General features: G+C 34.8%; 1 protein-coding gene and 1 pseudogene across 1 annotated transcript; both read left to right on the forward strand.

Moving 5' to 3' along the window:
• Nucleotides 1–15,181: 15,181 nt before the first annotated feature.
• LOC120149253 (hexose carrier protein HEX6-like) lies at nt 15,182–17,557 on the forward strand. Its single transcript, XM_039162105.1, has 3 exons — nt 15,182–15,372; nt 15,843–16,165; nt 16,248–17,557. Exons 1-3 carry the CDS (start codon nt 15,243–15,245, stop codon nt 17,343–17,345), a joined length of 1,551 nt encoding a protein of 516 aa, XP_039018036.1. The 5' UTR covers nt 15,182–15,242; the 3' UTR covers nt 17,346–17,557.
• Nucleotides 17,558–20,067: 2,510 nt separating this feature from the next.
• On the forward strand, nt 20,068–24,309 carry LOC120149254 (annotated as a pseudogene).
• Nucleotides 24,310–26,089: the final 1,780 nt, after the last annotated feature.

Below are 26,089 nucleotides of genomic sequence, written 5' to 3' on the forward strand. Positions count from 1 at the left end.
ACTTAGTCAAATAATAATAATAAGGCTTATATCACATATAAGGATATAAAGTATACTTTATTTTGCATTGAAGTACCTAAAGTATTTTTTATCAAAATAAATACTTAAAGTTATCTTTTTAGTTCAAATAGGTACCTAGATTATTTTATTTCAAAATAGGTACTTAAACTATTCAATTTTTTCATCTAAGTTCTAAAAGAGTTTAAATGTGATATCAATTAAAGAATACTTTAGGTATTTGGATAAAAGAAATTAAATGCTTTAGGTACATATTTTGATCAAAAAATACTTTAGGTACCTATTTTGATCAAAAAAGACTTTAGGTACCTATTTTGATCAAAAATATACTTTTAGGTACTTATTTTGACCAAAAATACTTTAGGTACTTAAATGAAAAAGATTATATACTTTATGTACTTATTTTTTATATAATCCTTTTTTAGTAATATATATATATATATCCCAATAATAATCCTAATAATAATAAGGGTAAATTGCATGTTTAGTACCCCAACTATTGGTTTTTGCAAAATCATATTTAATATTACGTTTTAGGTTCATTTTGATTACATATTGTTAAAAAATTAACAGAATTGCTAATACGAAATTGTAAAAAAAATCATTGACGATATGTCATTACCTTATAGTGACAAATTAACATCACTATTAATTTTTTAACGACAGATAACCAAAATATAACCTTAGGTATGATTTTTGGGGAAAAATAGTTAGGACCAAAACAAAACAAAAGTAAAAGTTTAAGTACTAAACATTGTAGTTTAACCTATTAATAATATGTACTCTAAAACAAATTTAATTATATTTATTTTTTAAAAATATGTACAGTATAAAATAAATTATAGAAATATATTTTATAATTTAAGATTAATTAATAGGATAAAGTATGCTAATGATCACCAAACTTTTAAGACACTTTAAGTTTGGTCATTGAACTTTTAAAACCTACATTATAGTCCTAAAAATTTTAATTTGTTTTTATAATAAATATTGACGTGTCATGTTAAAGTCATGCCCAAAAAAAGTCTTAATTTTCTAAATTAGCAGCCACCGTAAAAGTTGATCCAACAGTCGGTCGTGACAAATAAACAAGTTCTAGGAGATGTTTGTTTACTTCAGAATGATTAAACGCTGAATGATTTAGAGGCTCTGAATAGTTTGGCTCTAAATGTGACATGCTGTTTGATAACTGGCTCTGAATGATTCAGAATGTACTTCTGTGCTGAATCATTCAGTATTGTTTTACTGAATCGATCAGCACTGAATCATTCAAAGGTGTAAAACAAACGCGCTGAATGCTGAACCGTTCAACATTCAACGCTGAATGATTCCATTAAGAGACAAACAAACAACCCCTTAGTCTTTAATTTCTATTCGACCATTGACTCATTTCATCATTGTTCGATGATTTCTTCGATCTAAAATATCGGGATGTCTAAGATACGACAGCCTTAATATACGATTAAGATAAGGCGCTACGGAAATATTAATAAAAATATTAACATTTTCAGTAAAGCGTTACCTAAAATATTATTTTTTTTCTACCGAAAATGTTAATATTGTGCGCTACCTATAATGTTTAACATTTCAGGTAAACGCTACCTAAAACATTATTTTTTTCTACAAGAAATATTAATATTGGGCGTCACCTAAAATGTTATTTTTCTACCAAAAATTAGGTAGCGAAATTAATATTTCTAGTAGAAAAAAATAATGTTTTAGGTAGCGCTTTTACCGAAAAATGTTAAAAAAATATTAATATTTCCGATAACGTCTTTCCTTAACTGTATATGAAGGCTGACGTACACTAAAACTACCCAAGATATCGACAAGCTATTCCTCTTCTTTTTTTTTTTTCAATTTAAACTTATCAATATATCTAGGGATGGGCATGGGTCGGGTTTTTGGTCCACCCGACTTGACCCGAGATCAAAGAATCCTACACCCGAGACCCGATCTGATCTGACCTGAAATATAACTTAAAAATCCGACCCGACCCGAAATAATAATAAAAATATTATTTTTATTCAATAAAAACAATAACTTAATTGGAAAAAAATAATATATAGAGGGGTATTATTATAATTATTTCTAAATATATAAGGTAAAATTATAATTTTTTGGGTCGGATCAGATATTTTTCATCATAAACCCTAAATTTAAAAAAAATCAACACGATCGGATCAAATTGGAAGCCATCGAATTCTTATCCCATCCCTAAATATATACAAAAATATTTACCATACATATAAGATTTTCTGATACTTTTATAATTGAGTTGACGTTGGTTTAATTATGACACCAATTAATTTTAAACCCAGTACACGAATTAATCTATAGAATACTTTTATTATATTTAAAAAAAAATATTCATAGATTGATCTAATATCTTTATTCAACTCATTCTACAAGAGATATTATTTTAAATTACCTATCTAAAATCAGTGTTCTGAACCTGAATTATAAACTGAGTTAATTTATACAATCAACACTAAACATTTACTGTTTTAATTTTACAAATTAAAGTACAAAACAAATACATTATTAAAATGTTCTAAGTTGATGATTGAATTATCGTGGATTCGATTTGGTGATCATGATGCAGAAAAGCAAGCCAAACTCAACAAATATATGCTCAAGCTATAGGATAAGACTTGATTAATTTCAAGGATTGTAATGTATTTAATTAAATATGGGTATTTTCCTGAGAAAATACAAGTGTCATATTACTGTTCCCATATTTAATTAAATATGGATATAATAATAGTAGGGTTCTTCTAGACTCGCCTGTTGTTGATTGAAGGGGTAGGAGTTGAAAGAACCAACCATGTTCTCGGTGAGGAAGGCGATGAGTATCCTCCTCCTTGCTGCGCCCTCAGCTCCTTCTCTTCCTCACCATGTATCATCTGTGAAAACAAATGTGAAAACACAATATTGTCAGTTTACTCTATGTTTGAAACAAATTAATCAAAAGGGTATTACGGAACATAAATATATGTGTGTATATATACGTGTACTCGTGGCATGGAAGCATGTCTTCTCTGATATGTGAGTGGACAAGGTGAGCTGTGAGTGTGGGACCCATAGTATCAAGTCTCTTGGGGGTTGCCATTGCCGGGGACCTCATTCAGGTTGATGATGAGACCATTTGTGGGTAAGCATTTGACAATGGAAGAGGCGACAGGGGGAGGAGTGGGGGTCGGAGCTAGGTCCTCATTGGGGCGGGATGGTCCCACGTTTGGCCATATGAAGGTCCCCTGTGGTTTGCATATCCTGAACCTCCATTGTCCAAAACCTCCATTGATTCCTTTGCACCGATAGTTCATGTGGCGGGATCCTCCGATATAAAACATCTCCAGCAATCTCCGATACCGTGGCATACTGTTCATCCAGTGTAGGTAACATCTTTGTATACCCTTTCCTCCGGTTCCGCTGGCTGAAATGTACTCGAAGAGAATACATACTTGGATACCTCAATGACACACTGCACTTGGATTTTTTACTCACCTGGCAAACAAAGTTAAAAAAAAAACCAGTTACCCACAAGGATTCGGAGAGCAAATTCAAAACCAAATGCGTTTCATTCATTTGAGGACTGAGTTCAGGTTTATTACCATGATAAAACGAACTAGATTGAGCTGGTCTGGGGCTTTAGTGGGAAGCTTGGAATGATTAATTTCGTAGTAAGACCCAACTTTGATATGAGAAACAGCATCTGAAAGCGGGCATTAATGGAGGTTAACGAAAAACCAGAAAAAAATGAAGGATCTAAAAGCATGAAGATGAGGTTGATTAATTTACCAAAGGTAGAATCAGGTGAAGAATGGAGCAACAATGGTCTGCCCAAACAAATCCTCATTGTAGCGTCCTTAGACCACTCCTCTGATTCTTGCCTTTTCAAGTGAATCATATCCTGAAACATTTCCAAACAATGGCACTCATTGCTGTACGTGAACACTGAATTTTAACCCAGAAAAAGAAAAAACGATTCGAGAGGGAAAAACAAGGTTTACTCGCGCGTTGGAGACAAGAAGGTTGTGCATGTCCGCGGAAAAAAGAAGACGTCACTTTCGTTCAGTAGATAATACGACTCGTCGACGCGTACTTGGTAGTATGGACAATGGCGCGTGAGGTGAGTGCTCGTGTGCGTGTAACAGAAAAACAACAATCGAAAGCGGAGGAAAAACTGCATGCGAAAATGCAATCAATGAAATGAAAACGAAGGGGAAGAGAGGGAGAGGGAGAGAGATTACTGTGAGATTCGTAGCAGCAGATGTTTCTTCATCACGATTAGGCGATCTTCTTCTCTCCATTTCTCAGATCTGTTGATCACGTAAAAACAAAATGAAAATCATCGGAATCCGAAGTAATAAGCAATGATCTGAATGAATATGCATGGAGGAGTGGATCAGGGTTTCCGAGAAAGAAAGACTGAGAATGTAAAGAAAAAGAAGAAGTTGATTAATGTAGCAGAGATAATGTAGTTGATCAACATAGAAAAATTTGCAGATCTCATGGAGAGTTCACAGAAAGAACAATAAGTTTAGGAGGAATTCATTAAATGCAAAAGTTTAAAAGAAGTAAAAGCAAAAATCAATGGATCCTAAACAAGTACAGAAGCATTATATAATCAGGAGGAAAAGAAGATAAAATCAAACAAGAAAATTAACAGAATAGGACTTCAAAAAAAAAAACCCTCTAGTTTGCGAAAATTTTCTCGCAGTTTCTTGGGAACCAATCAAACAGAAATCAGAATGATCAGTAAAAGAAGAATAAGATCATACAGAGGGCTGCTTGAATCAATCTCAGCTCAGCAGCCTGCAAATCGACGGTGTTGCGAAGAGACGAGGGATTTGGAAATTAACAATAAAAAAACCAAAGGGCGGACACGACAGAGAAGAGAAAGTATGGAAGTGAGAGGTGCAGCAGAGAATGAATGGAGACTCAGTGAGTGTGAAACTCACTGAGTGGGTGAAGAGATTTCTGTTAGAATTAGCACTGTAAGGGAACTGAAAGGAGACTCAGTGGAGCGTTTGGAGGAGAGAGAGAGAGAGAGAGACTGCTGTTGTCTCCCCAACTAAATAGTTGAAATTCAACTGATTTCTTTTCGTTTCTTTTACCAACTCATTCCATTTGGTTCGTTATATGATAAAACTCGGCTTGAAGTTCGCTATCAAAATAACGTTAGTTATATGACAACAGTACTGTTGTTTATAATTGTTATTGTACGACCGTGATACTAACAACTATTATAATAACATTTAAGATCACGATAAATATAACACAATCGTCAATACATCTACAACTGATATTTAAATCCACGAGCTATATAGTGAGTGAGAGAGGAAATTAAGATCTATTTATATATCATAATATTTTTTAAATAATTACTAGTATTTTAAATAATGGATTTAATAATTCAGGTTAATTATTGTTTTTTATTTCAGTTGTTAATAAAAAAATGTTTGCTTCTCAAAATGATTATTAAAAATAAAATTGTTATCGATGGTATTTTAATTCAAAAGTTATAAAAGTAAAAAGACTCTAAATAATTGTGCCTTAAATTTTGGGGCTTATATCACAAATATGTACTTAAAATATTTTTTTCATTAAATATCTAAAGTTATTTTTTTTTATCAAGATAAGTACCTAAACTCTTTTTAGTCAAAATAGATTCTTAAAGTATTTTATGTCAAAATATGTACTTAAACTATTTGAATTTTTTCATCTAAGTTCTAAAAAAGTTGACATGTTACATTAATTAAAGAATAATTTAGGTATTTAGATTAAAAAATTGAAAACTTTAGGTATTTAGATTAAAGATTGAAAACTTTAGGTACCTATTTTGACTAAAAAGATGATTTTAGGTATTTAATTTAATAAAAAATACTTTAGGTGCTTAAATGAAAATAATAATAATTTATTTTAAGTATTTAAATGAAAAAGAAAGGAAACTAAAATTTAGAAGTTTAGGTAAATATGTGCTCGAATAAAACATAACTTCATCTTTGATTAAAATCGTCGCAAGAAGACATTTTAATAATGCAAGACAAGAGAGGGGGAAAAAAGAAGAAGAGAAAAATAGAGGACACATTTTGTATTTTTGTTCTTTGTAAGAGTATAGATAGATCAAAATAAAAGTACCATTTCTGACATTAACCCCTTTACATTATTAATAGTAACAATTTAGGGTAAATTACACATTTAGTATTTAAACTATCAATTAATGATGAAAACCATTGTGGTGGGAGTTATAAAATAATTTAAAAATCATGATGGTGGATGAAATGATAGTTTATGAATAAAAATTGGAGCAAAAGAATTTAGATGTTAAAATAATGGCTTAATACAAAAATAAGTGTCTAAACTAAGGTGGGCAAAATCACCCTTGGGTTGTTGACAGGGAAGGTCAAGGAACATAAAGAATCATGGTGGTGGAACGACGAAGTCCAAACTAAGGTGAAGACAAAGCAAACTTGCTTCAAGGAGTTGCTAAATACAATGATGACGAAGAAAGATCGAGAGTTAAACAAAGATACAAGGAGGCAAAGCGGGAAGCCAAGAAAACAGTGGCTAAAGCAAAGGATAAGGCATATGAGGAAATGTACAAGAGATTAGACACCAAGGAATGACAAAACAACATCTTCAGGCTTGCAAAATCCAGGGAGAATAGGAAAAAAGATCTATATAGAATTAGTTTTATTAAAGACAACAATGGTGTTCTTTTAGTGGAAGATCATGATATTATGAGGGTTTGAGGTAGTTACTTCTTTGGCTTATTTAATAACGGTGCCTCTCCATGTAGAGATAGTAATGTTGATGGGTCAACCGACCATCATACTACGGCCAATGACTTCTCCACTAGCAGGATTGGGATTGAGGAAGTCAAAATGGCCCTTAGAAAGATGGGGAGGGACAAAGTTATCTATCCAGATCAAATTTCTATCACTGTGTGGTTGACCCTAGGAGAAGAGGGAGTTAAGTGGTTGACCAACATCTTTAATATTATTTTAGAGACTGCCAAGATGCCAGAGGAGTGGAGAGAGTCTACGGTGATACCAATCTATAAGAATAAAGGAGATCCCCAACGTTGTGGTAACTACAGAGGTATTAAACTAACTCAGTTATACCATGAAGCTACGGGAAAGAGTGATAGAGGCTAGGTTGAGACAGGTTACTAGGGTTTCGAAAAACCAATTTGGCTTTATGCCAGACAGGTCTTCTACGAAGGCGATTCATCTACTTCGACGGCTTATGAAGAAATATAGGGGAAAAAATAGATATCTTCACATGGCGTTCATTGACCTTGAGAAGGCGTATGATAGCGTACCCCGCGATACGATCTGGAAGACCTTGGAAACGAGACGGATCCCAACTGCTTATATCCGGGTGATTCGTGATATGTACTGTAGATCTACTACATACGTCAAGACTACAGTTGGCGACACTGAGGCATTCTCGGTGGAAATCGGACTCTACTAGAGGTCGACTCTTAGCCCTTACATCTTCGCTTTGATTATGGACGACATCTATTGTGCGACACCAGACGGTGTTCCATAATGTATGCTTTTTGCTAACGACATTGTCCTAGTTAATGAAACAAAAATGAGCTGAATAGTAGACTGTCTACCTAGAAGACTTCTTTGGAAGAAAAAGTTCTAAGGATCAATATTGAAAAAATAGAGTATCTATGTTCAAACTACAGTGGGAACCAAAACGGATGAAGATGTAGAAGTATGCATCGAAGGTCACGTTCTCCCCTCAAAGGATTGTTTCAAGTACTTAGGGTCTATGATACATAAAGATGGGGGTGTAGATGATGACGTTTCACACCGTATAAAGGCGGGATGGCTAAAGTGGAGGGTTGCTATGGAGTTTTATGTGAAAGAAGGTGCCTCTAAAACTTAAGGGGAAATTTTATGGAATGGAAAAGACTGCGCTGCTGTATGGATCAGAATGTTGGGCAATCAAGAAGGATCACGTAAGGAGGATGGAGGCAGCAAAAATGAGAATGCTTCGATGGGCATGTAGTAGGACTCTGTGGGACATGACACCAAACTCTACAATTAGGATGTCCTTGGGGTGGTGCATGTATCTGAAAAATTGAGGGAGAGAATACTACGGTGGTTTGGGCATCTCCTTAGGCGACAACCGTCGGATGCAGTCAGGAGGGTAGAGTCATTACAGTCGACGGTGCCAGAAGGAGAGACGACCAAGGAGGAAGTGGGTAGACTGCTTGAGATCTGATTTGAAGGATTTAGCCCTTAACGAGGACATGACCTCTGATAGGAAAGTATAGAGACTTAAGACCAGGGTAGCCGAGTAGTGTGGGTCACAGCCATAGGGTGTAACACCTCTGTATTCTTTTTAATTTCCTTTGTAGTAATTCCCATGACCTCTACTTTTTATACGCTTTTGTCATTGGAATTTATGAAGGCCTAGAACTAAGGTAGCGGAGTAGTGTTGCCTTAGTTTAGGTTTTAACCTATTTTGACTTTATTCCTTCTCGTAGCTTGCTATTGCTGACCTTTGTTTTCCTCTGCATATGAAGACTGTTCAACTATGTATTTATTTATTTATACATGCATTGTATTTTATCTTTATTTTTTTTTCTGAATGCCGGAGGTCTTCCACGAAAGTTGCTCTCATCCTGGCGTTGGAGGCAGCCTACTACCCTATCTCCCCTTACCCCATTATATATGAGAATAGGGTTTTGTTGTTGTTATTGTTGTTGTAAACTATACCTAAATTCTCGAATAGGTACCTAAACTATATTTTGATCCATTCAGGTGCCTAATGTTACAAACGTTACTCATTTAGTTGCTCGGGCCATCAATGACGTTAATTTCCCCGTTAAGTGACACATGTCATAATCTGATATTTTAAAAATTTTATTTAAAATTTAAAAAAATTAACATCTCTGTCCGACCTCATCTCCTCCGGCGACTAAAACTCCCATGAAATTGTGAACGATCAACGGCGAATCGACGTTTTATACCCCACGAACCCTAGGAAGAATCACTATCTCGATGACCAATTGACTGCAACTATATGTGTATGACTAGGAGGATGGCAGAGACTACGATGGAGACAGAGGTCATGGCTGGAAAGGGAAACGGCGAAGGTTAATGATAGAATTTGGGGATTTTAGGTATTTTGGGGCTTTTTTATAATTTAAGAGAAATTAGAGTTTTTTATAAATATAATAATATTTTTAAAAAATAAATTTTTAAAATACCAGATTGTGACATGTGTCATTTAACGGGGGAAATTAACATTGTTGACGGTCCGAGCACCTAATAGGTAACGTTTGTAATGTTAGGAACCTGGATGGGTTAATAGTTTGGGCACATATTCGAGAATTTATGTATAGTTTGGGCATTTATTTTGGATTAAGCCTAAAATAAAAAATAAATATAATTTGAGGGTTACAATGAACATTAAACTTTGAGGACTCGGGTAAAGGAATTATTGTTATTCTTTGAGGTCCAGGGTTCAAGCACCATAATCCATAGATGTCAGGGTATGAGTGTTGTTGTGTGCTGTGTGCAGTGTGCAGTATAAATTGGACGCAAATTATGTGCAAGTATACACAAGCGCATAAGTAATAAAGAGTGAGTGAGTATCGTTTCCACGAGGATTGGAGGAAATTGCAAGTTAAGTTAAAGTACAAATATTAAACTACCTAAGTATAGTTAATGTGGTGGTCTGCACAAATAAGAATGTAGTGTAAAATGTAGCGACTATGAATGGTATTGTGGAAATGTGATGGCAATGTGAGATGTGATAGCAATATGACAAATAGAAATGTCGTGACAAATGAAAATGTTTAAAATGTAAGTAACTGAAAATATCAAAGCATAATGAATTGTGAATTCGAAAATATATGAGCAAACTTGATAATCTACACATGACAAGCTACTACATGAATGGATTGTGGGGTTTCTAAAGAATCCTAAGCCTTGCCTTCAGAATAATTAGAGTTTCTATGGTCTATTTACTTGACAGAGTTTACTAAGAGTGTCTCTACGCTCTGTCAAATCAAGGGAACCTGACAGGCTAAAATGCCACAGCAATACTTCTCGGCGTGAACAGAAACATCTAACCTATCGAATAAGCACAACTCATTTTAGTCATTTTTATCCTACCACAATTTCCCTCGAACACTAAGCAGGATTAGGCACTAGTTGTTAGCTAAAACCCATTGCTCACGTAGATCCTCCTTAGTTTCTCTCAAACACTAAGGATCTATAGCCTAGTTTTCTTGAACACTAAATATTGTACTTAAGAAATGGAACTATTATGTCTCCTACAATCTCAAGTAATTTAGCACAATGAACAAAACAAATAGATGAACATAAAAACATCAAACATTTATTAAAACAAGTACACAATCATCCGTAAAAAACCCATACCATATAAAGCTTAGTTCATGGTATGGTTCGAAACATCCATAAAAACATTTCAAACCATACAACCCAACAAATCAAAAGGAAAAATAAAGTATAAGGGTGGAGGACACTCCTAACGCGCACTGTCAGTTGCTCCTTTGCGAGCTAGCTTCTCTCGGACCCCTAGCACGCCACTCCCTTGAGCTTGACTATGGAAGAGACCCTTGAAAAGATTAAAGGGGAAAGAAATTGGAAGCTTATAGTCGTCTTGCTTAGCTCACTTTTCCTTCTCTAAAGAATCCTCATCTAGCTTTGTGCCCACTTTTTTTTATACTAAGGGAATTTTTAGGTTTTAGTGCAAAAAATTCCCTTAGTACCCTATGGTACATTCACTTCACGTGAAGGTGGTGACAAAGGAAGTTGTGGTCCCCTCCTAGGCGGTTGCTGGCAGAAAACACATAAGTGTGTGCAGCTGACAGTTCCCGTGAAAATATCTTCTTTGTTTTTGTCTTTTTTCTGCATACAGTGGTTATCCTATTTTACCTTCGCAATTCTCCTCGCTCGCAATATAGGAATGTTGCGGCAATCCTCCATGTTCTCCCTTTGCTTTGTCGACCTACACATCACCAGCAAGAGCACAACCTTCCTCGTAATATAACACCACTTATAAATAAAAATTCACAACAAAGCCAAACCACCAAATGCAATTAATGCTCCTAAATGTACCTATATAGCTCTAAAATAACCAATAACTTAAATGAAAATGCCCTAAACATAACCTTTTTATATAGTTATTAAACGTTCAATAACAAAAGGTTGAGAGCAGATAATACCTTGTACTTAGCCCATATTAATAATAAATAAATAAACTTTGAAGATTTGGTGTAAAATACATTTACCTTTCATATTATGACAAAGAAGCATTTTACTCATGAATATCATATGAACTCCTTAATTAAGTACGTTTTATATAAAAAAGATAATTATATTTATTTTATTATTTATTTTTTTTATATTTAAATCTCTTAATTATTTTTCATAATCTATTTTAATTATTAACCATGCACACAAATAGTACTGTAGATGAGACGAGACAGACCGCGAGCTACTCGAGATCAACTCGGTTAAAGCTCGATTGGACTCGACTCGAGCTCGAGTTCTTAACGAGCCGAAACCAGCTACTTGATACTCGATTCAAAAAACTCGTGAGCAACTACAAAATATAATATATTAAGATTTTATTTTTTTTTAAAAATAAATTATTAATAATATTAACATTTATGTTTTGATTTTTTTAGAAAAATTACAGTATAAGGTTTTCATGTATTTAATGTTCAGCTTCGAATTTGAGTTTGAGGTTTTAATTGAGTTAAGATTTTTTTCTTTTCGAGCTTTTACGAGCTTTAATTCATAATTTCGAGTTCGAGTCGAGTTTGAAAATTTTAGGCTCACGAGTTTTCGAGTCAAGTTGAGCTCCATTTTAGAGTTGTCGAGTCGAGTCGAGCTCAGCAATACTCGATCTCGACTCAGCTCGTTTACAGCCTTACACGCAGACTTTGTAAATATATTGTTCTAATTCGGGATTTTAGGGAAGAACAACGCTCCCAAGATTCATTATTAGTTAAATTATAAGTGCAAAGAAAAAAAAGAAAAAAACTTAAAATTAAAACATATAAGATTGAATTTAAATTAAATTTAAAATAAATTAATGGGTAAATTACAAATTTGGTAACTAAACTTTCATACGATTCCTATTTTACTCACCGTACTTTTAAAATTTTCAATTTGGTCACTCAAATTTATAGATTAAGTTTTTTTGTCACTCTGTCGTTAAACCTCTCACAGCGTTATGACGTGGCTTAGAGAAATAACTTTTTAATCGTTAAAAGCCACAGATGTGATGACAGGTCAAAAAAATAAAAGGTAAATTACAAATTTGATAACTAAACTTTCATATAATTCATATTTTACTGACTCAACTTTATAGATTAAGTTTTTTTGTCACACAGCTGTTAAACTTCTCATCGCCAAAAATCATCCATCGATGCCCTCATCGCCGTTAGACAATGATCTTTGTTGCTATTGGACGGTGATCGTCACCGTTTGTACCGGTGTGAGCACCAGGCCATCGTGACCAAAACTCTAGTGGCTGATTGTCAAGGCTCCCCGTCGTTCGTTGTATAGAAACCATTTAAGGTTTGTCGGGAAACCAAAGCCTTCCCATCACTTTTCATTGATTTTCAGCCACCCCGGTCGTTTGTTCGTCTCATCGCCGCCACTGCTGAATTCTTCTCCTCTTTCCGACCAAAACCCAATCGATTTTCCCTCTCGTCATCATTGCCTAAGTTCGACACTATTTTCCAGCCACCCTGCGTTCGTTCGTCTCACCCCGACCAAAAACTCAATCTATAACGTTGAGTGAGCAAAATTGAAATTTTTGAAAGTATAGTGAGTAAAATATGAATCATATGAAAGTTTAGTTATCAAATTTGCAATTTACCCTTATTTTTTTAAAAAATCCGATGTGGTATGTTTAATATTAAAAGATTCCACGTCAACGAGTTGTTAGTGATATAACGGTGCAGTGACCAAAAAAGTTCATTTTATAAAATTGAGTGAGTAAATTGAAAATTTTGAAAGTACGATGAGTAAAATAGGAATCACATGAAAGTTCAATTACCAAATTTGTTGTTTACCCTAAATTAATATTGAATTTGCATAAAAGATTATTAAATACAAATGAAGGTTATATTGTTAGAGTAATATCTATATAATATTTATTTAGGTAAACGACATTAAAACAATTTAGGGTATACTACATGTTTAGCACTTTAACTATTGATTTTGTTCCGTTTTGGTCACTCAACTATTTTCCCCCCATAATCATACCTAACATTTTAGTCATTCACCGTTAAAAAAATTAACGGTGATGCTAACGTGTCACCATAAGGTAATGTCATATCATCGTTAAAAAAAATAAAAAGTCAATGTTTCTATTAATTTCTAACAGTGAGTGATCAAAATAAAACTAAAATGTGATGTTAGGCGTGATTTGAAAAACATAATTATTGAGTGACTAAAACGGAACAAAAATGATAGTTGGATACTAAACATATAATTTACCCAAAAAGTTATTTACTTAGTTTGAGTTATTTCAAGCTACTTATTCAAAATCATTTTAAATTTAGAACATTCAAAATTTCGATTATTTCAAGATTGAATCATCAAGAGATAATATTTTAAATTTAAATGGAACCCATTGATCATGTATTCATATGCCTTTCATTAAGGGTATTCATTCAGTTTTAATCGAATTAACCAACTGAATCGAAATTTATTTAAGCTAATTTATCGGGTAATTAGGTGTTCGTAATTTAGTTTTTATACAAATTTAAGATCGTTGGATTAGTACAAATAGAAGACTAAGATTAACTATTTTTTTCCAGTGAATATCTTCTCATTTCATACTCAACCCTATATGATCACTCATCCAACGATCTTAAATATGTGTAAAACTATATATATATATATGTATGGGCAAAACTCACGATATAATGCTTTCAAAATAAATAATTCACGAGATAATGCACTCCCCATATTATTTGCTGAAATAGGGTGAAAGCCACAGTGTTTGTCGTAGGTCGCTGGGAGGGCATGGCGACCTACAAGGTCGCCCGGAGGGCATGGCGACCTATGTGTTGGGGACGTTAAAATGTCCATTATCTCTGTGTAGCTCGCCGGGAAGCTATGAGAGAGATTGCATGCGCCATGCACGTCCCAACACGGTGGGCATCCGAGGCCATCCGAGAAGCTATGCGAGAGCATCCGAGGCCATCCGACCAAGGGCATCCGACCGAGGCCATCCGACCGAATTATGTGAGGGCATGAGAGGATAGCCGAGCGAGCTATGCGAGGGCATCCGAGCGAGCGAGCAAGGGTAGGTCGCCCGGAGTGCATGGCGACCTACAAGGTCGCCAGGATTGCATTGCGACCTACAAGGTCGCCCGGAGGGCATGGCGACCTATGCTTGGGGACGTGCATGTGCCATGCAACACGTTCATTTTCTCTGTGTGTTCGTCGTCGGAAGCTGGCCACGTAGTAGGTCGCCCGGAAGGCATGGCGACCTACGACCAACACTGTATTTCACTCTATTTGAGCAATTAATATTGGGAGAGCATTATCTCATGAAATAATTTGTTCGAGAACATTATCTCGAAAGTTTAGCCTATATGTATGTATGTATAATCAAAACTCAACTATTTTTTAATGACATCAGCTCAATCAAACTTTCAAGATACAATCAAATTTTAACCAAATGACAATAAAAATATCTCTATTAGACACAAATTAATTTAACTAAAAAATAATTTAAAAACTGACTGTATTAGTTGAACTTTATTCGATTCTATTAATAATTTTAAAAAAATTAATTTGAATAATTATTAAAAAATATCAACTAATTCGATTTTAGTTAATGTAATTGAGTCAACAATCGAATTAACCGTCTAAACATCCTTCCCTTACATCGATCTTCCATCAAAATTTTCAATAAATGAACTATCTTAAATTATCTGCCAATAAATAACTATGAAAAATAGTGTACTACAAGAGCAGCTAAAAGCGACTGGTAGCATGAAAGTCCACGTTGTGCCGATGATTTAAACCACAAGTTGGACTTTCGAAGCTCCAATTACTCCCATTCAAGTCAAACAAAGCTGTCTACTCGAGCTCAACTATTCAAAGATCAGACAAAGACTTAATTTTTTTTTGTATAAAGTCTTTCTCCATTATCTGAAGATCTTCTAAACAATCAAAGCTTGGTGGGATAAATCTATGGCGGTTGGGTTAGCCATAACAAGTGAAGGTGGCCAATACAATGGCAGGGTAACGTTGATCCTCCTCCTTTCATGCATGATGGCAGCCATTGGAGGAATCATCTTTGGCTATGATCTTGGGATTTCAGGTTATACTTCATCTACTCTCTCTCTCTCTCTCTCTATATCTCTTTTCCAATCAGCTTGCTTTAACTTTTTTGGTATTAAATTCATGGATAAAGTCGAGATGAATCGAATGTGTTTGATGAAATGTTTATGAACCGTTCGTATAATATTCGTTTATTCGGAATAAAAGTCTATTTGGTTCGTTTATATTCACGAAAAAACTCATTTATAAGATTATTTACTAGGTTTTCTTTTTTACTTTAATTTTTTTTACATTTTATATATGGTTGAAGATAATGACTAAATTGAATTTAAGTTGAATTTTGTAGTTTAAACTGTCTAGTCTAAAGAAATTAAGGACTAGTGGTGCAATTTGACCATTTTTTCTTTGCCTCCCAAATAAGGTTAAAGTTAGTTTTGGTTGCATAACATTTAACGAACGTTAAATGAACATATTTTGTCTATTTATCATGTGTTGATGTTGTGATCAAAGGAGGAGTGACGTCCATGGAGCCATTTCTGAGAAAGTTTTTCCCAAAAGTTTACACAAAGATGAAAGAAGACACCAACATCAGCAATTACTGCAAATTCGACAGCCAATTGTTGACTTCATTTACGTCTTCACTCTACATAGCTGGCCTTATTTCGTCTTTCTTCGCATCGCCGGTGACTCGAGCCTTTGGTCGCAAGCCGTCTATCCTTATAGGGGGAGTGGCATTCCTCGCTGGTTCAACCCTTGGCGCTGCTGCTTTGAATGTGTACATGTTGATATTCGGTCGTGTCTTGCTAGGCGTTGGGGTTGGATTTGCGAACCAGGTATGCACTCGAGCGTGTAGTGCCGGTTACATATTTTCGGGACCTAATTGTGTTTTTTGCTATGTTGCATTTGATTTAACAGTCAGTCCCATTGTATATCTCTGAAATGGCACTTCCCAAGCACAGAGGAGCAATGAACATTGGCTTCCAATGCGGTGTCGGCCTCGGCGTTCTTTCGGCTAACGTTATAAACTTCGGCACCGAAAAGATCGAAGGCGACTGGGGCTGGCGTATCTCCTTGGCACTCGCAGCATTACCGGCCTCGATCCTAACAATAGCAGCACTTCTCCTCCCTGAAACTCCCAACAGCCTAATCCAAAACAGCAATGATCCCCTAAAGGCCAAAACCGTGCTGCAACGCATACGCGGCACCGCTGATGTCCTAGCCGAACTGGATGATCTCATCGAAGCGAGCTCGATTTCGAAAACCATCAAACACCCATTTCGGAAAATCACACAAAGAAAATACAGGCCACAATTGGTAATGGCAATAGCTATACCATTTTTCCAACAGGTAACAGGCATAAATGTGATCACATTTTATGCTCCAATACTATTCAGGACAATTGGCCAAGGTGAAAGTGCTGCGCTCATGTCTGCAGTTGTGACCGGCCTTGTCGGTACAACCGCGACCTTCATATCGATGCTTACAGTCGATAAACTCGGGCGAAAGGCCTTGTTTATGATTGGGGGAATCCAAATGTTGGCGACGCAGATAACCGTCGGCGTAATTTTGGCTGCTTTGTTAGGGGATCATGGTGGATTAAGCAAAGGGTATGCATACCTAGTTTTAGGTTTGATTTGTGTATATGTAGCTGGTTTTGCATGGTCATGGGGACCCTTGGGGTGGCTAGTTCCTAGTGAGATTTTCCCATTGGAGATTAGATCAGCAGGGCAAAGCATTACAGTGGCAGTGGGATTTCTCTTCACATTCATCGTTGCACAATCTTTTCTAGCCATGCTCTGCCGATTCGAGTCCGGGATTTTCTTCTTTTTCGGGGCATGGGTGGCGTTGATGACCGCGTTCGTGTACCTTTTTTTGCCCGAGACGAAGAATGTTCCGGTCGAACAAATGGGAAAAGTGTGGAGGGAACATTGGTTCTGGAAATCAATTGTTGGAGAGGTGGATTATGATGAGAAGAAGGCTTGCACACAATTGCCATGGCACAATGCAAAGTAAATTATGTTAATTTAGACCTATTGATAATGTTATAAACGTTGATGGATTAAATTATGTTAAGTTAAAATAGAGGGATTAAATATCAAATTCCAATATTGTTGAGGGATTAAAACCTAAATTAGTCATTTAATTTTCCAGCTAACGTGTAGACAGTCAAAGGGGACGTGGTCCATAATTTCTTAAATTTTGTCACAATCAAAGCTATAAATGAAGAAGGCAAAAGATGGACTTTTCCACTTGGATTTGCATTTTGTATTTTGTTATTCAAATTTTATTTAGTTCAATTTAAAATATTAAGGATAAATTGCACGTTTATTATTTAAATTATTAGTTTTAGTCCGTTTTATTATTTAATTTTTTTATTTTTTTAAAATAATATATAATGTTTAGTTTTTATTTTATTTTTAGTACCCGTCAATAAAAAATTAAAGTGTTTTGTACCTAAACTATTAGTCTTGGTCCATTTTAGTGCCTAAACTTAAAAAAAAATTAAAACTTAATATTAAATTTTGAACGTGACACTAAAATAAAACAAAAATTAAACTTTAGGTACGATTATGAAAAAATTGAAAGTTTAAATAATAGAACAAACCAAAACTGATAGTGTAGGTACTAACGCATAATTTACCCAAAATTTATAGATATTCAAAGTTCATCATAATTTTATTTAGGAAACTACAAATTTAGTATCTAAACTATCAATTTGATTCATTTTAATACCTAAACATTTATTTTTTTTCAAAATCATACATATCATTTAGTTTTTGTTTCATTTTAGTACCCTTATTTAAAATTTAACGTTAAGTTTTAAAACAAACTGAAAGTTTAGGTACTAAAACGGATCAAAACTGATAGTTTAAGTACTAAACGCGTTAAGTTTTTAATGGTGGAGTACTAAAATGAAACAAAAACTAAACATTGATATGGTTTTGAAAAAAATGATAGTTTAGGTACTAAAACGGATCAAACTGATAGTTTAAATACTAAATGCGTAATTTACCCTTTATTTAATTACAATTATTTTATATATTATATAAATATTAAGTTTTAAATTTAATGTACTATTGAATAATTCTCTTATAATTTACCGTTAATTATAATAAAATTCTTTTTTTGGGTTAAATTTAATATTTATGATATTGATTTTTTCTCTTATCATTTTACTCATTATTATCCATAATAACTACTGATATGTTTTATTTACCAATTAAAAATATATAAATTAAACAATATTATTTTATAAAAATATCGGAATTCCAAATAATCATATTTTAAAACATAAACTGATTTAATTCAAATTAAATTGAGATATTTATTTGAATTTAATAAATTTCAAATTAATATTTTTAAAATTTAATTTATGTTGAATTGAATTTAAATTTCAATTAAAAAATTAATCACACCTAAAATAATAATATAATCTTTTATTTATTTTTTAAAAATATTATAATATTATTTTTTATATATCTGACGTGAATATAAGATAATATAAAATTTTTTTAAAAATAAATATCATAATATCACTTCTATACGTTTTTTATTTAATTTTTTAATTTGTTAAATAGAATAAAATATTTTTGGGTAAATTATGCGTTTAGTATCTAAATTATGAATTTTGATATATTTTAGTATCTAAACTTTCAATTTTTTCAAAATCATATCTAACGTTTAATTTTTGTTTCAGTTTAGTACCTCGCCGTTAAAAACGTAATGGATGGGCTCGCCGGCCATCGCATCCGTCGGCCAGTGAAGTCTGAACTTCCAATCTTGCACCTTTTCGGCCTCCTGAACGTGATTTCGAGCTCCGTTTCATCGGAAAATGTCTCAATCTCCCCAAAATCAACTATGGACTCTTCAACTTCTTCATCCTCCAATCTCCATTGTCAACCTTTCGATGTGCCTGAAACTGAATTATGTTGGTCGAGTCGTCATTCTCTCGTGGTCCACCGTTCGGATTGGTTGTCCATCCGTCGGAGCTATGCCCCTTTAACCCGTAACGATGAGATATTAAAATGAAACAAAAACTAAACGTTAGTTCTGATTTTTAAACATTTGAAAATTTTAATACTACAATGGACCAAAATAAATAGTTTAGTTACATTTTATAATTTACTTAATATTGTTTTATATTTTTGTCGTATCAAAGTTTGACCCCTTCTACAAAATAAAAGATTTTAGATACTGGAAAATGAATCAAAACAAACACAGATTCACGTAAACTTACATTGACTCATTTGGGAATTAACTTTGAAATGAAGAACTCCAAGAAAAATCCCATTTTTTTCTCTATCATTTGCTTCCATATTTTTCGAATAGACCCTAGTTGAATTTACATACATCTCAAACTCTTGCAAGCCTTACGGGATATGATCAATCTTTACTATAATATCCGCTAAAAATGGAGTATTTTGAGGGTTTTCCAGGAAGTAACACACCAAATATTTCCAATTTACTCAAGCTTGAAGGAACCCAGCAATTTTCATCTACTAAACAAACACAAAAAACCCAGAGCTAGTTGCAGTAAAAAAAATGAGGAAATTGTCGTTATCGATCAATGGTAAACGCTTCATGCCTTAAGTCGTCTCTTAAATATCAGAATATATATATATATATAGTAATTGTATAGCCAGAAAGAAGAAATAAAACTTGGTTTGTGGGACTGGGAACACTATGCTTTGCGTCATCTGCGTTTGTATATGGTTAAACTAACACCAAATTCAGATTACATGTCAACGTGATTTGGTTTGGTTTCTTGGTTAAGTAAATATGGTAGATTAAGCACCCCCCCCTTTTGGTTTGATATTTGTGTTCCATTTATGGGGGTTTTTTAGTTGTTGAGTTGCCTGAATTAGGGGTTCGGTTTCCAGGTATGACTGGTTTTTTTATAGTTTTAAAGTTTTCTTTTAAGCCCCTTTGGCTTCAAAGTTAATGTTTAGCACGAAATAAGCAACCTCGATAGTTAAGGGTTGGCTCGGGTTTGAGCTTGGCGTTTAAAGTGGTATTTGAGTGTTTATTGTCAAATGATCGAGTGTCTCTTGAATAGATATTTCATGGTAATCACCAAAAAAAGGAGTGCTTCATGTTTAGAAATTCTATGGCATGGAATCCTGAAATCTTTGATTGTTTATTTAATCTCTTTACTGCTGGTAAACCATGTAATTGTATGTTCTGGGCAAGAATTTGCAGGTTCTTTCCTTAAATTCCAGGCTAAACACAGATTCTAACATGGGATTCTTTGTAAAGATACAGAGAATTGATCTTATAAAGGAACTGGCAGAATAATGGAGAAGAAAGAAATGGAAGAAGCAGAAGTTGAACTGGTTTTCCCACCTTCTCCAACTTTAACCATTGGAATAGCTATCAATGGGAGCAGAGAAAGCAAATATGTGATTAAATGGGCGTTGGAGAAGTTCGTTTCCGAAGGGAACGCCGTGTTTAAGTTGTTACATGTTCGTGCAAGGATTACTGCTGTTCCTACACCAAGTAAGTCATGGTGTTCCTAAAGATTAGTACATCTGCTTATGGATTCTATGTTTGATGTTAAATCGACTGAAATCATCTCAATTCTAGTGGGGAACTTGATTCCGATTTCTCAAGTACGAGATGACGTTGCTGCGGCGTATAGGAAGGAACTGGAATGGCAGGCGAATGAAAGGCTTCTTCCTTATAAGAAATTCTGTACTCAAAGAAAGGTATCCTTGATTTTCTTACTGAATCTCGCTGTGCATGTTTTCTGCACAAGTGAACTATGTTTGCTTATATTCTGAATTTAGGTGGAAGCCGATATCATAAGCATTGAATCGAATGAAGTTGCGAATGCAATAGCAGAGGAGGTTTCAAAGAACACTATCACCAGACTTGTTATCGGAGCTTCATCTCGTGGGATGTTCACAAGGTATTTTAATGCAACATAGTTAAAAAGTTAAGTCCAAGACCTTGTGGGGTATAAATCAGGTTGTGTAGAATCTACTGATGCATTGATTTTTATTTATTTTTTTGGAAATGGGGTGTTTCGGATTTTTCGATTCTTCATTATCAAGCAAGCATGCAACATTTTTTCCGGTTTATCCTACGAGAAGGAGGGTGAACATCAAAGAGCTGGTCTTTGCATATTTGTTTACTTAGGTGGTCTATATTTGCAGTTTCCCACTACCAATAATCTTGTGTATTTGATATCTGTAGGAAGCTTAAGAAAAATAGTTTGTCCTCGAGAATATCAGCCCGCACTCCGAGCTTTTGTACAGTGTATGCTGTTTCGAAAGGAAAGTTGTCGTCCATTCGGCCAGCTGATTCGGAGATGAATGGCAGCATTAAAGATGATAGCAGCGAAACGAGTTTTTCCTCCAATAACTCATCAGGCTACACTTTCAGTTCGCAGACAGGTACTTATCCTATGCTAAACGATTGGGAACAATAGAAATGGTAATATTTTCTTGTCCAGCTGTTGTAGAAGATGATCATTGATGACTAAGAATGCAAATAACATTCATTTACTCTTTTCTGTAATTGTAGAATTGGGCTCAGTGGCATCATATGCTACTTTCCGTTCCGCATCCCTGACAATGCAGAGACATCAAGCACTTTCAACTATAATCATACAATTTTAGATTCGAGAATAGTTCTCTTGCGAGTAACCAGTTCAGATCGATTGAGTCCACCCATTCTAGATCTGCTGATAACAGTAACAGCCATTCTAGATGCCATTCTATGGACATTGTGGCAGGGAATGGTGATATGAGTTCTCGTCCTAGCTGTGCAGAGTCTGGAGAAGCATTCAGTCGAAATTCTAGTCTCAGAAGCTTGCCAACTGATCAACGATCATCGTTACTGGATCAAATTTGTACCTCAGATGTGCAGACAGATTGTTTTCCGTCTGAATGTCAGGTGGGTGTTATGCATCATGATAACCTTAAGACAAATGCTATTTTTACAGAAAATGCATAGTGCCTTTTGGTTTAATTTCGGAACTGAATAGGAAACTTGCATATATATGCAGTAAATATCAACTTTGAGCTAGAGAACCTGACAACCGAACTCAGACACATTCGAGAAATGTATGCTGTAGCTCAAAGTGAGACCATTGATGCATCTCGGAAGGTTAGTTGTATCAACTTTTCATTCTTCTTGAAACTATTTATGTAGTAAATTAATCTCTTTCTCTTTTTTCCTTGATCATTGAAGTTTTCACATCTTTGCTGCCATTTAGCGTCAATGGTCATCATCTTTTCGGGTTTACGAACTGATTTAATTCTTTCTGTCAATACCATTTCCTCAGTTGAATTCTCTAAGTGAACGTCGGCTTGAGGAAGCAATGAAGCTTAAAGAGGTAAGTTCTAAGGAGGAGAAAGCTAAAGAACTAGTTAGACAAGAGAAGGAGAAGTCTGAAGCTGCAAGAAGAGAGGCAGAGCATGTGAAGGAGTGTGCCAATCGAGAGGCTTCACTGAGCGAGAGGCCGAGATGAAAGCCTATAACGAGCTAAAGAGAAAGAAAAGCTTGAGAATTTTCTCACAGGTCCCGTACAGCAATACCAAAGTTCGAATGGGAAGAGATTGTGTTAGCTACATCCTCGTTCTCGGAAGATCTTAGAGTTGGGATGGGATCATATGGAACTGTCTATAAATGCAAATTTCACCATACAGCTGCTGCAGTGAAAGTTCTCCACTCGAAAGAAAGCAGTAGAACTAAGCAATTCCAGCAGGAGGTACAAAATTTCTTGGATTAAACCGAATCTAATATCGTGTTGTTATTGTTTTCGGAAAATATGTTGATTAAAAAGTGTTCTGACCCCAGGAATTGCAACTACATGTCTTTATTTCCTCTTTCAGCTTGAAATCTTGAGCAAAATTTGCCATCCACATTTGCTTCTCCTTCTCGGTGCTTGTCCCGAACATGGTTGCCTAGTTTATGAGTACATGGAGAATGGTAGCTTGGAGGACAGATTGCTCCGGAAGAACAATACCCCACCAATCCCTTGGTTCGAGAGATACCGAATTGCTTGGGAAGTAGGCTCAGCTCTTGTTTTTCTCCACAACTCAAAGCCCAAACCAATCATTCATCGTGATCTGAAGCCTGCAAACATTTTACTCGATCATAACTTTGTGAGCAAGATCGGTGATGTCGGACTTTCCATGATGATAACTGCAGATTCTTGCTCCACATCCACCATGTACAAGGACACAGCACCTGTTGGAACGCTCTGCTATATCGATCCAGAGTATCAAAGAACCGGGTTGGTATCTACGAAATCCGACATTTATGCTTTTGGGATGACAATATTGCAGTTGCTAACTGCGAAACCGGCAATAGCACTAACTCATGTGGTGGAAACAGCAATCGATAACGACAACTTAACGGGAATTCTAGATTCAGAAGCCGGGAATTGGCCTGTTGAAGAAACAAAGGAATTAGCTAGACTGGGACTGAGCTGTTCAGAGCTTCGGCGTAAAGACAGACCGGATTGAAAGATCAAGTACTTCCTGTTCTAGAGAGATGAAGAAGGTTGCAGACGAGGCCCGGAAATCGATCTCCAACTTATTGGCTAAACCTCCTAACCACTTCATTTGCCCCATATTGAAGGTATGCCAATAAAATCTCCACGATTAGTCGTCATTGCTCGTCGACATGCACTCGATGAACTTACCAGCTGAAGATTTAAAGATAAATTCCATTTCACACTATCATAAATCCTGCAATTCCATTGTCTGATTGAAATTTGGTGTTTTTCCTTTCTTTCTTTCTTTCCAAACAGGATGTAATGGATGAACCATGTGTTGCAGCAGATGGATACACGTATAACCGAAAATCGATCGAGAAGTGGATTGAAACGAATGATAAATCACCAATGACAAATTTGGCTTTGCCAAATAAGAATCTGCTTCCAAATTACTCTCTTTTATCTGCAATTGTGGAGTGGAAGTCTGGAAAACAATGATCTCCTTGCATTCTTTTCTCTAATATATATATATATATTTATATGCTTGCTTTCAGCAACTTGAGTTCCACTTAAGATTTTGATAGTATTTTAGACTTCTACTTGAGGTACTTTAGGTTTATTTTATATGGAAAAGATAGGCAGGTTGGTTTGTCTGGAATAAGAAGTGCAATTGTATATCACCCATTTCTGCATGTATATATATTGAGAGAGTGAAATGACCATCCATCTCAGTTGGTAGAGCACAAGGTTCTTAACTTTGAGGTCGTGAGATCGAGTCCCATGGAGGGCATTTCATAATTTGGAGGTCTCCTACAGAAGCTGCTCTCAACCTAGTGTTGGGGGTAGCCTACTATCTTACCTCCCCCTTACCCCATTACATATGGGAACAAGGAATAGCCATTTTTTTTATATATTGAGAGAGTGGAAGGATTTAGTTTAAGTTTTCACTGAACACAGGTTTTAGAAAATGGATTACATTTTATGAAAAACAATTTCCGGAAATTATTTTTTGGTGTTCGGATGATATTGGTTCGTTTACCTTTAATCGATTTTATTTCTATCGAGCTGCTTGTAGGCTTGTGTTGTTCTTTATTGGTGCTTCAATTCTGTTGATTTTGTCAGTGTATTGTTGTCTTGCATCGTAAGCCATTCACTGATCATATGATGGTTTTGGAAATATATATATATTTAGAGAGATAACCTTCCGGATTAACAGTGGTTAGTTCAAGTGATAAATAATTTAATGTCATTTAAGCAAGGTTTCGAGTTCAAATCATTATATATGTAGAAAATCTCTATTATGAGGTTTACCCACCAAATTTGATATGCGACGTCGGTCGATCCGGATTAATTAAAACAAAGCCTTGAAACAAAAGGTAAACATTAAGTATGATTTTGTAAAAAAAATGAAAATTTAAGTATTAAACAGAATAAAAGTAATAATTTAAGTACTAAATAGTTAATTTACTCGTACTATAACTATACCCAGAAGAATTAATAAATATTTACGCACGTTAAACCATAGAGTACAAATTTTATTCTTTAAGCTCCGCCACATCACAGGGTCCAATCAAAATTCGCCACGTCATAATCAGAGCCCACCGACCAAATTGCCAAAAAGTAAAGCCGACGCTAACTATTTCGTCACTATAAAGTAAACCTAAACAGACATCACCTTCAATTCTCTTCTTCTTCGAAGGTTACTGTTCTCTCTCCCAACTCCAAAGAAACGAACTTTCCCTTTTGATTTTTTTTTCTTCAATTCAAAAGCACACCCAGATTTCGTCACTATAAAGCAAAAAAATTAATATTCTCTTACATCATGAATTCTAAATCCATTAGACTCTCGTTTCTTTTCTAAAGTATAATTATCTCAACCCATCGTGAATAGGGTATTATTTTTATGACACGAGTTTCTCTGTTTTCATTTGATGTCTCGTTAATCTTTCCTGTTTTAGATTCTCGAATTACTTATATATACAACTTGTAAATTGAATTTGGATATACAACTTACGATAGTAAATAATTATCTTTTAATACTTGACTCTGATTTAATTTTGTTGGTGGTTTATATCCTCTAATGTGATTCATTTTCTTTAACAATCAGATCTATTCACATATATTCCGTTGCTAGATGAGATTTTTATCTTTTCCTTGCACGGTCGTGATATGCTTTTGAGTGGCTAAATATTTAATGATTTTAAAAGAATATCTCAATTATGTATCTAATTTACGAATTTCATAAATTTTTATTATAATTTTGAATATTTCTATTTATTAATAAAATTAGCTCTTTTTTATATTTTTTAAA

Source organism: Hibiscus syriacus, unplaced genomic scaffold (genome assembly GCF_006381635.1).
Source record: "Hibiscus syriacus cultivar Baekdansim isolate YM2019G1 unplaced genomic scaffold, ASM638163v2 tig00110999_pilon, whole genome shotgun sequence".
Classification (NCBI taxonomy): domain Eukaryota; kingdom Viridiplantae; phylum Streptophyta; class Magnoliopsida; order Malvales; family Malvaceae; genus Hibiscus; species Hibiscus syriacus.

Excerpts from the sequence above, each read along its gene's own strand:
- LOC120149253 (XM_039162105.1), top strand. The coding sequence starts at position 15,243 with ATGGCGGTTGGGTTAGCCATAACAAGTGAAGGTGGCCAATACAATGGC. Across the intron at positions 15,373-15,842 it reads CTATGATCTTGGGATTTCAG|GAGGAGTGACGTCCATGGAG; the intron begins GTTATACTTCAT and ends TTGTGATCAAAG. Across the intron at positions 16,166-16,247 it reads GGGTTGGATTTGCGAACCAG|TCAGTCCCATTGTATATCTC; the intron begins GTATGCACTCGA and ends TTGATTTAACAG.